General features: G+C 38.8%; 1 protein-coding gene across 1 annotated transcript in view; it reads left to right on the plus strand.

The window, feature by feature from the left end:
* PARD3B (par-3 family cell polarity regulator beta) overlaps positions 1-16,529 on the plus strand; it is an 838,084-nt gene that overhangs the window by 331,818 nt on the left and 489,737 nt on the right. The window contains exon 4 of the mRNA XM_006759450.2: positions 332-441. Within this exon, the coding sequence (XP_006759513.1) occupies positions 332-441 (110 nt within the window). The remainder of the gene's footprint in view (positions 1-331; positions 442-16,529) is intronic.

Raw genomic sequence — 16,529 nt, forward strand, 5'->3', positions numbered from 1 at the left:
ATTCTTTTCAATACCCACATAGGTTTTCTAGGTTGGTGTTAGATTGCACACAGTCAATTTTGCATTGCCTAACAGCTCTGGCTTAAGTACAATGACTTGTTTTGAAATGCAAGTGGGGAAAGATGAGGGTTGAAGGATTGCATTTCCGTGTGTCATTCTATGAATAAACGACAAAAGATCATTAAATGGATTAATTTACAAGCATTCTTGAGAAACAGAATGTTTTTACATAAAAGCATGTTGTAAACCTTTTTAATTAAATTGCATTGTACCGTGCACTCTCTTCCCCCCAGGGTTCTGTTGACCTCTCACCTCTTATTTTGTCCTCCAGGCACTCCACTGCTGGTGAGGAGAAGCAGTGACCCAGCGCCAGGCCCACCTGCTGATGCCCAGCCAACTGCTTCACACCCCAGTGGCCAGAGTCTGAAACCTGCTATTCCAGTAGGTATCCTGCCTTTTGCATTTCTAAGGAAAGATTAAATTGCCTTACCCATGGGTAGATTTGCAGTCTTAAGTCAGTTGACAATTAGAGATCTTTTGATAAGATATATGGTATTAGTTATAATAGTAGCTGGTATGATCTATTAAGAGTATATAGTTATAAGGATAGCATTTGTTTATAAAGCACTAATTATGTGCCCAGTAGTGTTCTAAGTGCATTCATTACATTAAGTGCTATGAACCAGGGTATTAAAGGAGGAACACGTTTTTGTCTTCGTTTTACTGATGCTGAAGTTGGAGGCAGAGGAAGGTTTAGTGAGTTGTCTGAGGTCACAGCTGGCAAGTGGCAGAGCCAAGCCTTTAACCCAGGTGGCTTGGCTCCAGAGTCCATGCTCTTGCACAGTGCACTGCACTGTTGACTCCCATCCTCCTCCTGCTTCATGAAGCCCAAGGATGCAGCTGGTGTGGTCAGCGTGTCAGTGAAATGCTTCTGAAATCGTAACATGGTAAGTGGTGATACAGTGTCAAGACAACGAATATTATGGGTATATGGTGCCAGTACTGGGTTTCTAGAACTCAACAGTGAAATTAAAGAAAAATAAAATGCCATGCCCCAATTGCTTATAACCAGATATACCCGTATGCTATACCTATAAAATGATGGGTTAAATGAAGACTAGTTTCCTAAAGAAATAAAGTCCCTCTTCCACTTGGGACTGTGGATCTTTCTGCTAAATCCCGAGCTGCTTTGAAGAGTTGTGATTGTGGTTTGCCCTTTGCAATGGCCTGAGCGTTAGATTCTGGTTAACGGCAACATATCATTTCAATAGTGGTCTTCAGTATGTCACCATATTAAAAAGACTCCGAGAAACGAGCCTCTTCCCCATTTTAAGTCTCATTGTCTGTAACACCTTAAGAAAAAGGCAATGTTTGCAGGGATATAAGGCTGAGGAATGAGCTAAATGGATTCTCCCAGTTTTGTATAAAATTTTCTTATTAAGAACCTGTGTGATTGTGTTTGAGGGAGGTGTCAGTATATCGAATCATTGGCAGTTACTAATAGGTTAGTGGCAATATTTTAGCATATTTTTTTCTGTGAACAAGGAAGCAAATATCCTGGAAGTATTTTTAGATGTAATATTTTTTACTCTCCATCCTTTTAACGAAATATATTTAATGGAAATTACGTTAATAAATATTAAATGTGTGCGCTCTACTGCAAAGATTAGTGTAAATGGAACCAGTATGTGGTATGATGTGTGTCCGTGTGTGTTTGTATGTGTACATTTAACACACACGAACTGGATTGGAGGGGAAAAGAACTATATAAATGAGATAATAATTACATCAAAGAGAAAAACTACAATTTACTGCTGATTTTTGCAGTGTCAGAATACTTTAAAATGAGAGTGTATCTGACTGTGTTACCATCATTTACATGCGGAATGTCACCAATCTGGTCCATGTTTCTACTAGTATGCATCCTTACCAAAATATGATACCAATGAGTTCTAAGTGGAGTAGTTGGAGTGAGAGATATATTGTTACTAACAAAGATGCAAGTCCTGATTCCAGAAGAAATGTTAACACCCCAAATGCTCTTACCTAACAATACGCAGGTTATCAAACATGGGCCGAGGCCACATGTACCAAGGGTAAGAGGAACACGCCTATTTCCTCCTTTGCTCACAGTGCTCCCTTTGGATGATGAAGTGTAAATTTGAGACCCAAAGAATGGTCCTTGCCTGCCCACAGGACAGTGGCATGGCCCAGGCTTTTCTAGCTTCAGTTGTGAAATACTCTCCATGCAAAGTTTAAGCATTAATGGCCTAATGTACAGGCATCGTCCCTTTCTAATCTCTTTATTTCTAGTTTGAAATACATGGGGGGTGCTCACTGTGCATGTGTTATATTTAGGAATGCAAGACACATCTTAATCTGGGAAAAGTCTCAGAAGTTCTTAGCAATTACCCGGCTTTTCTAATTCAACCATTCTGTCCACTCTCCAAGGGAATGCACTGGGTAAAGGTTTACCTGCTCCAGTGTCTGGTTCACAGACAGTTCAACTGCCCTAGTGTGTAGGGTAGGCGAAGTCAGTATGTGAAGACATCTAGGTGCATCTGTTTTTACCTGGAAGAAAAATATGAATGTGCCTGTGTGTATTTTTAAAAATATATTTTTATTGATGTCAGAGAGGAAGGGAGAGGGATTGAGAGAGAGAAACATCAGTGATGAGAGAGAATCACTGATTGGTTGCCTTCTGAATTGAACCGTGACTTCCTCGTTCATAGGTCAACACTCAACCACTGAGTCACACCAATAGGGTTGCATGTGTGTATTATAACTCTATTTTATTCCTGCCTATCCAAACTTATGGATTACTTAAAACTGTGTCGTCCAAAAGCATAGCCACTGGTACGTGGGGCTATTGAGCACCAAACATCTGCGTCAAGTGTAATATGCATTCTTGATTTCAAAGATTGCAATATGAAAATTCAGGTGCAATATCTCATTAAAATGTTCATATCGACTACATATTGAAATGATACTATGCTTGGATATATTGGGTTGAATAAAATATATTACTAAAATTATTTTCACCTATCAATGTTTTTTTTAAAAAAAATTCTACTAGAAGTTTTAAAATTGCATGTGTGGATCACATCCCATTTATAGTGGACAGAGCAGATTGGATATTGCATTAATGAAATGGTTGGAGCCCCTTGGGAGGAGTTATTTGAGTTACACATCATCTCTGGTGGTAGCCATGTGATTAGGTTTGCCTGGGGCAGTCCTAGTCCATGCCTGTTGTTCTGGCATAATTATTAACAGTGTCCCCACTAACTCTCCGAGGTGCTCATGTGTGGATGATAAATTATGTGGCGCCCTACACTGTAGCCCTATAGTCACTTTCATTGTTTGCTCAGCGATAAAAGGAGTGGTGTTTCAAGGAAGCCCTGGGAACAAAACCACAGCTCTCACCTCGGAGTACACTGCAGAGAGAGAGCTCTTTGGAGCAAGGCCCTGAGCCCAGGCAGTACGGTGTGGAGCCTGCAGATTCTTTCCCGCCTCTCAGATTCCAGAATTCTACTCATTACTTCCCCACAACTTCAGCGACACCCCCCTTGATTCCTGTGATTCGATAAGTGGTGATGAATATGGGGAGTGTGCGATAATGTACTCATGCAGCAACTAATATGAAAACTAATTGCCTAAAAAGCTCTCTTCAATTGCATTGCATCTCAATATCCAAAGGAAAAAAACAATCAGAATTTCCATCTCTTAAACAGAATGTTCACATGTAAGCAATTCACAGATGGCAGAGCCCCAAGTGGGTTATGTTCAATCATCCCCCAGAAATGAAACTTACTCATAACCCAGAGCATGAGAAGCTGTAAGAATGAGTAGTTGACACATTTGATTATGTTGAATTATTGCCTTTAAAGCCACAGTTGATGACTGTTATTTTTAGTTGCACTTCATTATTCTTACTATAGAGGGAAGAGTTTTCGTTGATGCCCAGAGATGTGTTTTTGAAAAGTTGGAAAAGTTGCACTTGTTTTCTAGCTGGTTAAATTATTACAAATTGCTTATTTAAGATGTGTATCCTCAGACAAGTTGGAATTTTAAAAAGGATTTAAATTCGAAATATCACATTCTCTGCAAGCTTCAAAGCCTTTGAATAATGAAAAGCCACCAGACTTCATTGTTTCTTAGAGTACAGGCCGGTACACAACATGAAATTTTGTTTCCTCTTTTCATAGACCTTTTATCATATCCAGTTAATCAGAGTAGCATAATTATTAATGTGCAATTAGTAATGACTGTGTTTCTTTCAAGGCAATAGGAAATCTAATTCCACTGACTGTTTTTGAATTAAAGAGAGCGAATCCAGGGGGCAAGATATTGCAGTGAGAATCCGCTTCTGGGGACGCCTTACCTTCTTAAGGCCTTGATTGCAACCTGGTGTTCTTGGCTGAAGGGCATGCCATAAAACCAGGTTCTTGAAATTGATGTTCCTGAATTTGCGGATGGAAGAGAACTCTAAAACAGATGTGATTTTTTTTTTTAATATCCGGTTAACTACTATGGTTGTTTTGTGTTTTAATGACTGTTTATAGTTTCACATTTAACCCCTAAAGCAAAATTTCCTGCAGGGGAGTAAATTAAAAAGTGGATTCCTGAACACTATAAGGCTGTGCCTGTTCTCAGAGAGTAAACGCCTTTGTTTGTTCTAAAACCGTTACTTGTATCGCATCGCCAAAATCAGTTAGGAAAATCCTGGTGTATCTTTTAAAAGTTCATATCTATAATAAATACATTTTATTTTTAAATGGCAGCCTTTGAGGCTGCTAAACTAGAATTCGTGAATGGGTTCGTCAGAAGTTTTATACCATGGAGCGGGGGGAGGGCGTGGGGGGGAGTATATTTAACAAAGGAGACTCTATCACTGCTATCAAATTTTACAAGGAAAAAAAGAGATCAAAAACTTATTTAGGGGTTGGTTTGGGATGAAATCATATGGGAAAGACACCATTTCTTCAAAGTATGAGGAATGTTAGAGATTAAGAAGTAAGGTAGAAATTGCCTCCTCTCCCAAATATCGATTAAGTAATTAAGGTAATTTCATCTTTTCTATCCAATGCATAGTATGTAAATTCAAGATGTTAAGATGAATAGATGTTTGTGAATTGCTGCATTGAGAAGCCAAAAATAACTCTTCAGTCAGTAGCAACATCATGCTTAGCAACAGTGAGACAGGATAGAGGGCACAGCCTCGTGGTGGGAAGGCAGTGGGAGGCGTGTTTCCAGTGGCCCTACTTGTGCACCGGGGGTGAGAAGTGAATGTACAATGTTGTTTTCTTTGGAATTTTGGGCATTTTATCAGCAAAGAGGGTGCAAGGTGCTTCTAGTGGGAGAAAATACTTGCAGCGAATAGAAGCATTATTTTTGTGTCAGACATGTAACTGATTTGAGAAATCTTTCCTTGTATGTTACATATATTGAAATTATTGTTCCTGGTTTAAGTGTTTGCAAATCCATGAAAGAAATAATTGAGAAATTACAGAGAAATTGAAATAGCTTGGCTTATAGGATTAAAATCTTTGAATTGCCACTAAATTGTCAGAGAACTTGTGGTTGTGGGTTGCTGACTGTCAAAATCCAACATAGAAACTTCACTAAAATTCTGAGTAACCAACGCATGTATGTCTAGCCATTAGATATACAATTAAGTGGCTGTAGAAACACTGGAACAAAACAGTTGTAGAGACCAGTGTAGATTGGAAGGGAGGCTCTATCCATTGTCTATCCAAGGCAGAGAAATGGGTCCTGTAGGGCACCGGGGAGGGAGCAGTAGCCTGTACCATGGAATGGCATTATTACAGACACTGAAGCCTACAGAGGTTTCTCCTTTTCCCATCCTGACACGGTGATTTAATAACAGACCTGGTGTTTGTGACTCCAGCTGTTCGCGCCGGGTGCTGATAAGACCAGAGCGTGGAGACACATGGCGACATGGTTTTCATATGGCTTTGTTTTTAGGAGATAAAGCTGCCATCCAGTATTTCACGGGGCCAAATGTTTACTTAGTTTGGCAAGTTTAGACAACTTAATTTCTGAAGCATTTGTATGTGTAAGACTCAAGTTTAAGTCCAGAAGCCTGATTTATTCTGCAGCAGAGATTTTCATCAAATCTTGTAGACGTCGATGAATCCAATTTGGATTGTCTGGAGGTCTGCACCGTGACTAATCAAAGGACCTGGGGAACGTGACCCCGCACAGGTGTGTGCTCCCATCATTCTTCGCGGGTCTGGTCCAGAACTGAAAGTCTAAGGAAGGTTCACTGTGCAGAGGTCAGTTCCAGAAATTAAAAAGCTCACCGTGACATGTTGCCTTTTGTTGTTGAGATTGATCTGCACAGAATGAAAACTGAATGGGCTTTGCTTTCATGTCAACAGTATTTGATTAAATCCTTAGATGTTCAAGGCTCTGCTCTGTGCCATCTGAACTGCATACGACATGGGCCCTGTCCTCAGGACACGTACCACCTAGTCACAAAGGCCAGATCTCTAGCAGTTAGGCCACCCTCACAACCTGCAGGAGAGGATCAGATGATCACGGCATGCACTTTCAACCATCAAAATTAGTGTCCTTTGCCTTGATTCTGCCCTCTGCTCAGCCTCCTGAGTCCCTCAAGGGAATTGCCATGTGCGGTATCGGTTTGTTCTCACCTCACGCAAATATAAGTGCCTGTTTACATGTCTGTTACAAGACCTAACTCCTCAGAGATATGAGCCAGTGTATTCATTTTTATATTCAAGCCCCAGGCACAGTGCCTGACACATACATGTAGGATTAGAGGATTACAACTTTTATTTTTGAGATGGGCAAAAATGAATGAAATTCAAAAACTTTTAACTCATTTTGTAAAGGTGTGTATATTTGTGTGTATGTATAGTATGTGTGTGTGTATGAATTAGAATGTAAAAGTTGTGAAATAAACTGTTTAATATAGTGTTTTGCACCTTAAGTAGCTTTTTAGTCTGGAATTTTCTGTTTTAGGACAATTTTACCTGTGTTGTCAAGGGGAGAGACATGTTTAAACACAAACTCTTTACTTAGAATTAAAATGTTGGTTGATAGCTGAGGTCATCTTCTTACGGTTCTAGTAATGACCATCATAGAAATTGGTTCTGAGAAAGAATAAACATTATAGGAAAAGACAAACCTTGATAATTCTAGAGATTAGCCACTATAAAAGCTGATTTTGTTAGTGCCCATGATATGTGAGCAAAGAATAGAAATTAATATGCATGCAATAGAGTCAGTTACCTGAGTTTGTCAACAAAAATATGAGTTCTAGATTCAAAGTGCTAGTAATTTTGATAGTTACAGCTTTGTAATTTTATAATAATTGTGTTTAAAAACTTAGGAAATTCTTGAGTAGACTAGAAATTTGTGAACAAGATACATCTATGCCCATAAATAAAGGTTATATCCTAAATTTTTTCTCATATTCCATTTTTATTAAAAATTTCCTCTGTTGTCAAGTGATATGGAAGAAAATAAAAATCCTGGTATTGTGAATTAATTCAAAATTATGGGGACATTTATAAGACATTTCTTAACAAAACACTTCTCATGATAGTGGTTTGGGCAAATGAATTTGACAGCATTGTTTGAAATTTGGTAAATATGATGTTTAAAGTAGCTTTATTGTGAAGGTCAAGATGCCATGTCCTGATCACCTCCACAACTCTGTGACCCTCAGCAAATGATTTAAATCATGGGCGATTTCTTCAGAACCCTGTGTAACTGAAAGAAAATAACAAACAGAAATTCTATATGAACTCCTGTTGTCCTTGGGGTCTCAAACACCCAAACTAGCAATGTCAGGGTTCCAGATGTCAATTACTAACTTGGTTGGTATGAATTCAACATTAAATTTCCTTTTCATATCTCAATATTTATGTGTTTATGGAATGAGGTTATAGTTCTAGCCAAAACACCAAAATGTACTTATTGCTCAAGGTAATCATATCGATCTATCTATCTATCTATCTATATATACATATATCTATCTATCATCTTCTATATCTATCTATCTATCTATCTATCTATCTATCTAAAATACACAAAGGCAGCACCATAAAAACATACATACATGTGCACACGAAAATTCTTTGGAGGAGAGCACTGTTTAAACCTGAGGGTGGACATGTGGTAGGTCCTGTTACTTTCACGTGAAAGCTCACGGATGTGGACTATGTCCTCCGTGTGTTCTGATTTTCCATGTGCCCCTTCCTCCTGTGTTGTGGATGCCTACTGACTGGTTGCAAAGGGTTAATGAGCGTTCACCTTGAGCAGAAGCAAGACATTCCCTACTGAGGGGACAAGAGAAACTGTTTTTTCCTGGGGCATGGTGGAATTCTTAGAAATCTCTTCTGATGGGGGATGTTTTTTCCTCTCACAACATGAATTCTTCTGAAGTGCAAGTTTCATTTCGGTGTTTTCCTTTCAAAATCTAGTCACAGAATGACATGGTGCAGACATTTAAAGGACTCGTCTCTCTCTCGGGAGGGGTGGTCGCTTTCCTAATAGCTCTGTGCTTGGAAATGCAATTCTGATTTAGATGAATCACATTTTAAAAGCAGCTACTGTGTGTGTTTTACGCTTGTGGAAACAGCTAGCGTCCTGGTAAGCAGTGTGTGAGCTTGTCACACTACACAGCTTTTGATGTCTGATGAGATGATCACAGGGACATCTGGAGTGAGTTAGTTTTGAAGTTGCTGGTGTGAAGCACAGAGAAGCCAGAGCCTTCCGACAGACCTGAACCCGTAAAAACATCGCCACTTTTAGCAAATCTTTTTAACTGGCAACTGGCAGGCGATTTTCAGACTGACACAGTCCTGGCTTTTTCCAGTCTGCTCTCCCCACTGCACTCCCCGTCTTTCCAGCAAAGAATGGGCGAGTGGCATTCATTGCAAAAAATCATAAAGGATCACCCTCCTCTAAAAGGTGCAGGTAGATTCTTAAGCATCAGAAGTCAAACGCAATAAACTTCTCAAAGAAATTGTATGGTTTTCTTTTCTCTGCCTCTAATTTCAATCACTGTGTCAATCACCCATCCTCCTTACATTTTCACTTTTAAATAAATATGTTTGACACTTAGCTATGTTCTGTGACTATCCAAAGATAAACAAATAGACATAAAATACAGGTTCTACTAGGATAAGATTATTCCTTATTGTTTTGTGAGTAAAATTATTATATACCTATAAATATCTGTCTTGAAACATCTGACCATTATCCATGCATCCAGGATACCCTTTAAATTTATTGGTTTGGCTTTATTTATTTATTTTTTAAAATATATTTTATTGATTTGTTAAAGAGAGGAAGGGAGAGAGATAGAGAGTCAGAAACCTCAATGAGAGAGAAACATCGATTAGCTGCCTCCTGCACATCTCCTACTGGGGATGTGCCCGCAACCCAGGTACATGCCCTTGACCGGAATCGAACCTGGGACCTTTCAGTCTGCAGGCCGATGCTCTATCCACTGAGCCATGGTTTGGCTTTTTTTAAATCTTTGGTTATCATGGTAATAAACATAATATTTACCACCGTAATAACTTTTTAAGTGGAAGAATTTGTATTAGTGGCACTAAGCACATTTATATTATTCTGCACCCATCACTCTATCCATCTCCAGAATTCTTTTTATCTTGCAAAACTAAAAGTCTCTACCATATATGCTAGGGTTTATGTTTGAGTTCTTCTCATGACTTCACAACCTAACGCAGCCTACATGTTTAGCTTCATCTCTAGCCACATCACACTCGATACACCTTCATGAAGTTTCTCACATGTCCAAGTAATGCATCTCTCTATGCGTCTTTGCCGAGCTGTTTATTCCGCCAGGCCAATGACAAATGTCAGTTTCCTCCCTTTTCCTAGAGAATGTCCAATTTTCTTTCAAAATTCAGTATAATGGTCTCTGTGGCCTTTTTCTTTACTAATCCGTCCCTGCCCTCTCTGTTATGAGCAGAATTAACCACTTTCTGCACACTGGCATATCTTTATTATAATTATGGATACCTCTTTATCATTTCCCATATTTTATATATTTCTTACTAGACTCTGAGCTCCTTGTGGGTGGATTGAATTTCCTTCCACATGCCCACAACATAGCATTGTGCCTAAAGAACAGGGGGCACTTATAAAAGGTTTATATAGGGAATGGAGAACATTTTCTGAGTGGATAATACCTTGTTTAACTACAAAGTAATTTAATAGCATTAATCTATGTGCTAGGTAGGCCAACAATTGACCAGGTAACACGACCCAGGGTGTCACGAAGGGAGGGACTTTCTCTACTCAGTTTGCATTTCATGTCAGATGTGGACACTTTATTACATATATTTAAACATTTTATTTTATCCCATAAAAATCTGCATGTTCTGTGTTATGGATGAAGAAGCGAAGACTCAAACAAGTGAACTCATTTTCCCCAGATCATATAGCTACTAAGTACAAGTGCTAGAATTTTACTTCAAATAAGCCTTAATCCAAAGTATTGCCTCTTTTCCTTCTACACTCAGTCAAATGTTATCCTTGGAAGTATCACCCTGGCATCTGTACCTTTGTCTCATGAATGCTGCCATTGCTGAAATGCTTTGGGCAGTCTTCATGTGAAACTGCCAAGCCAATCTGTGAGCCACCTCCTAAAAGAATCCATTGTATCATTTGGTAGAAATATATATTTTTTTTATTTTTTTACCCAAAATGGTATGGTTCTATATAATGCCAAAACATATATTGTAAAGATGGTCTCAAATGGCTTGACTGTTTACAAAAGTTAGATATCCCTATGAAGCAGAAATATTTTTCACCACAAAAACAAATCTAATGCAAAAACAAATAAAAATGCATATGGAAGAATAGATTCAGATGTGCTTAAAGCAGCAGATTTTTATAGCCATTCTTTGTTTATTCAATTGTCCAGTGGTTAAGAAAACTAGGTTTTACCCTAACTCATCCACTAGCTCTTTGTCAAATTAGGCAAGTATAATTTTGTCCTCTGTCTGGAAGAAGATTGTCTTCTATCTTCCTCACAGTGGAATTGCAAGGTTAGTGCCTTTTATCTTGAGTAGGGCATTTAGCAGACTGCTTAATATATGGTAATAATAGTGATAATAATTAATGTTGATAATTAAAGGTCTTTTCTAATTAACAGATCTCCAATGTGTGTTAAATATAATAAAAAGGAAATGACTTAAATTATTATACATGCACACAAAAAAGTAGAGCTAGTCACAGCTTTTAGTTTTAGCCATCTAACTAACACCATGCATGTGAATCTAATATTTACAACTCCTATTTTGATGATAGTTACACTAGGGTCATGTATGAAGAACCCATGCAGGCTCTAGAAACTAGAAAGTCATTTGTTTGAGTTGAAAAACATGGTTATGTATGGAAAATCTCAAGGGACTCTGGTGATTGAAGCATGACCACATTGTACATAACTATAGTGCAATGGACATTATAGTTATAGTGTACCCTCATAATACTCTCTGTGAGTTCTGTGAGAGAAAGGTGCTTTCCCTAGAAGCTGGGCGCCATCCCAGGAATGAGTAACAGATCTGCCTCGATGTGTCTAAAAGACTTCGGTGGAAAAGAGGAAAACAATAGCCCAGCCAGAGTAGCTCAGTTGTTTGAGCATTGCCCTGTACACCAAATGTTTGCCATTTTCATTTCCAATCAGGGCACATACCTGGGTTGCAGATTTGATCCCTGGTTGAGGCACACATGGAAGGCAACCTATCATCGGTCTCTCTCTCTCTCTCTCTCTCTCTCTCTCTCTTTCTCTCTCTTTCTTTCTTTCCCTGAATATTCTCAGATGATGATTGAAAAAAAAAGAGGAAACAACAATCATAACTAATTTCTCATGAAATTCAGCTAGGAGATTATTTGAAATCAAATTATTATGACTTCATAAGGTACTAGAATGGGGTACAGAGCTGTGAGCTATGGCAGGCAGTGGGCTAATGTGGTTAAGAACATCGACTGCCTGGTTCAAATCTGGTTCTACCAACTGACTAGCTGACTGATTTTTGTCAAGTATTTCCCTTCTCACGTTTCTAATCTATAAAATGGTAATAGCAACAGTGCTTACTTCACGTCATAGGGTTGTATTGAGAAATAAATGAGTGATTATTTATAAAAATTCTTATAGTGCATGGTGGATAAGTACTATATATGTTTGTTAAAAAAATAGGTTTGATTTTTCCCATACATGAAGGAGGAAAGGGTGATAGGTTAAGGTAGACCATAGTAGTAGTTCTGAGAATAATCTTTAATTTTTAAAGCTGAATTTGATGTTTCGTTTTCACTTAAGAAAGGCACTTGGCACACAGCTAGCAAACATACTGATTCCAAAGGTGAACATTAAATATATATTGAGCATCTTTTGCTTATAGAGATCCTGGCAAGCCCATTTCATTTGAAAACAAAAGAAAACCAAAAACAAAATGAAAAAAGAACCAACCCTCTGAAGACCAATTCTTAAGGCACTGTTGGAACTGCATCAAAAAATCCAGGCCTGGCTTTCCTCTCTTGCTGTGAAATGGTTCTCTTCCTTGTAAACATTTTGTTTAAATTGAAAACCTAGAAGGAAACAGGAAAGAAGGGGCGATTAAGGAGCAGGGCAATTTCAAATGGCTCAAACCTGCCATCTATCTCTTCTAGGTTTCTGGAAGGCCCTGCCTTTTGGCATTTCCCTGGTTCACTCTTCCTGCACCCTCTATCTTGACTCACTTGTCTGCAGGGCAGATGCCTTCTCACTTGTCAAGGCTAAAACACCACCTCCCTTTTAAATCCATCCTGGAAACTCCATTCCCTGCCCTAGGTTTGGTGCCATTTCAGACATAGTGTTTAAAGTAATGTATGAAATGGCATTTGTTAAGATCACGGTGAAAATATTATTGGTGGGAAGCAGTGTGTAAGATAGGGCCAAAATATGAGAGGTTACACACAGGCCAGACATCTGGAGAGCACAGAATGGGTGCCTCCCGTTTCACATGCTGGTTCCATGACTCAGACAAGCTCTGCTGTGCTCAGAGGCTGAGCCTCCTGTTTCCTCCTGGGGCCCTACTGTCCCCCTTCTGAGAATGGTTCATCCTTATGTGTGAACACTTAACCACTTGTTTTTGTATATCTCCCTGTTTCCTCAAGAGTGGAAGTACCCTGAGGGCAGAGAATTGCTTTTCCTCCTGGTAGCCCAGCACTTAGCATATGGTAGGTAATAACGATTGACTGACTGAATGAATGAATGAATGAAGCCAATATGGAAAGAAAGAAAACATAAACAGATTCTCAGATTCTAACAGGTTGTTTTTTTTTCCCTAGAGAAAATATCTGAAATGCAATATTTCAGAAAAGAATAGTGTTTTAAGGGTAATAACTTAAAGGGTTAACCCTAACCCTAACCCTAACCCTAACCCTAACCCTAACCCAACCCTAACCCTAACCCTAACCCTTTAAGGGGTTAGGGTTAGGGTTAGGGTTTTTGTGTTTTCTTCATCCACTGCTGATGAACACATGGACTTCAGCATGAAATTTATTTATATATATTTTACATCTATATTGCAAACTAAGACAGCAGAAGTAGACCTCTGAAGGTATTGTGGCTTTTCTGCATTTTTAATATGGTTCAAACTCAATCCTCCTAGTCACTTTCCAGCTTCCTTCATTTTAAACATGATGGCAGAGGTAGGGGAGAGAATTTTCTCGGAAATGATTGTAGTCAGTCGATTTTAGCTTCAGGTAAGTGCTTTCTTAACAGTTTGAAAATATTTCATTTAATTATCTGCATATTTGGAAAAGTAAATATAGAACCTAAAGAGATGATCATTTAATGTCAGAATATGAGTTTTTCAGTATTTCTAAACCTCTTTTGATAAGTAGATAAATTAGAAATGAGAAGCTTTCTGCAAGTATGTTCCATTAAACATACAAATATCAGGAAAATATTGATCTGGGACCGGATAGACATTTAATGAATATCCATGAACTACTTTCCCCGAAATAAGTTGCTAGGCTACTCTCCGTAATGTTCCTGCTTCTACTTTTTTTTTTCTTTAGGTACCTTTAGTACTTATACAAATAAATTGTGAAAGCACACTACAGCCATTGCTTGTATGACTGTACCCCACACTGGAGAAACACTGTGGACAAAAATATTTGTTCTGTTTTGATTCTACCATATGCATTGTGCCTAAAGAACAGAGGGGCACAATATTTATTGCATCATGTAACATACAACAATTTACTTTAGAAATTTCCAAACTGATTTTTAAAATCCTTCCAATTTTTCAAATTGGTGGCCCAAAAATAACCTGCAAAATTACATATTTTAAAGCCATGAATCTAGGCATCGATTTCAGGATACATTTCTTCTGGCCTAATCTGGAGAAAAATTTTTTATAGTTTTAGCTCATTGCATGATTCCCAACTGATAGTATAACCTAGAGGCCAATATGGACAATTAAGGCTTTGTCAAGCTCTCATAATATCTTCCTACTTTTGAGTATGTGAGTTTTGTGAGATCTTTATCCATAATGTTGTGCTGACTCAGCAAAATGGTTCTAATGTCTTCCTTCATTTAACAAACATTGTGCCAAGTAACATGGTTTTTGCTTGCGATTAAAAAATGAATAAAACATGGGCCTCCCCCTAGAGTATTCTCATTTATATGCCTCTCTCCCTCAGCCATTGAGGAGTACAGACAAATAAATGGAAATGATGATATAATATGGCAGGTGCAATGATTTTTGTATGTACAAAGAAAATATATGGAAAACTAACAAGGGAATTTGAAAATAATTCTTGAAGGGAGGAAGTTGCATGGAAATGCTGAGTCTGAAAGGATGAATAGGAGACAACCAACCAGGCCAACTCCTGGGAGAATGTATTTTAGCCAGAGAAGTACAGAAATAAAGCCAGATGTGAGAAATGGTTTTTCCGAGGAATCACACGCACTCTGGTCTTGCTGAGGGAGTGTCGAGAGATGAGGGGCCAAATCACGAAGGACCATATAAGTCCCACATAGGAGCTTGACATTTATGTTATGCAAGACCACTGAAGAGTTTTCAGCAGAGAGTTTACAAGTTCAGCTTTGCAAAATTAAAGGGTAGAGATAAGAAAATGCTTAGGAATTTGCTCTAATATGACTCAGGCAGAGGTGCAAAATCCTGAATTATATCATGATCCCTTTACGGATATAAACTCAGTGATTCAGTAGTAATTACAAAGCATCCACAGCCACACTTACTTTTTGCCAGTCATTATTCTAAGTGCTTCAAGTGTATTGTTCTGTCTAATCCTCATAACAATCCTATGATAATAGGCACCGTTTATATTCCCATTTTATTGATAAGGAAATGAGGCGCATAGAGATTAAGTAAAGTTGAATTGCTTAGTCATAAAGCTAATAAGTGCCAGAAATATTTAGGAAATAAAACCCACAGATCTTGGATAAGGCAGTAGAACAATTAATCAAGAATAATTAATTGTCGTTTTCACTTTGGTGTAGTGAGGCAGATGAGTGTTCCGCCAACCAACATACAGAACTCAGCATCAGCTTTTAGGCAAAGTAGAGGGAATCAAAGAAATAGGAATTCAAACCTGATATTGTGAATAACCTTATTAAGAGCACTTTTGAGTAGAGGGAAGTGAGGTACAAACCATCCTGCTGTTGTCTGAGAAGCAAATTGGAGGCAAAGCAGTAGAAATAGCTCTTAAGGAATTTATAATCCCAGTGGAAGGCACACGGAGTTAAATTTTATATGCCAGTAACCATTTAAGAGCTCCTTTAATTGAAAGTGACAAAAGTACAATTAAAAAATGTCTCAGTCAAAAAATGAGGAGCATTTTTTTCTGAGTTTGTGGCATATAATCCTTGAGCGAGTGGACTTGCCACATCTTGGGAAGCAGGAGAGGCAGGTGGGGCTCAGGAAACTGGGGAATCCGATTCCAGTCATCGCCTCTGCTTTGTTCTTTCACAGATTCCGTCAGTTTATCTGCAGGCCAGCTTCCTCACCATAGGGCACATGCCTGCTGATAATCCCATCTCCCCATCTCCGGGGAGGCATGAACCCTTTTCTAGGCTCTGGGAAACGAGTCTGATGAGTAACTTTAACTAGGCTTGGGCTACTTTAAATCAGGGTTTGGGGGAGTAGACTATAGCCACACCACATTGGGTACATGGTTTCCAGCATGGGGAGGACCGCAGGACCGGGCAGACATTCCCATAGATGTACACCCAGAGCCAAGGGCAGATAGAAACCACTGATCATGGCAGTGGGTGCAATAGGTCCCAGGGGAGCTTTATGCTGAGCAGTCAGGGAGGCTTCAAGGAGAAAGATACGTCAAAGGATGAGCATCCGAGAGGCATGCAGAATTCAGAGATTCAATTCGTAGCAACAAGGATAGGCAAGCAGTGCTGAGACAGAGGCAGGCCTTAGTGGACAGAGGGGAAGAATAGTGAATGCACTGTTTCTCAAAGAGTAATTGAAAAAACACTT

The sequence above is a fragment of the Myotis davidii genome, unplaced genomic scaffold (assembly GCF_000327345.1).
Source record: "Myotis davidii unplaced genomic scaffold, ASM32734v1 scaffold394, whole genome shotgun sequence".
Classification (NCBI taxonomy): Eukaryota; Metazoa; Chordata; class Mammalia; order Chiroptera; family Vespertilionidae; genus Myotis; species Myotis davidii.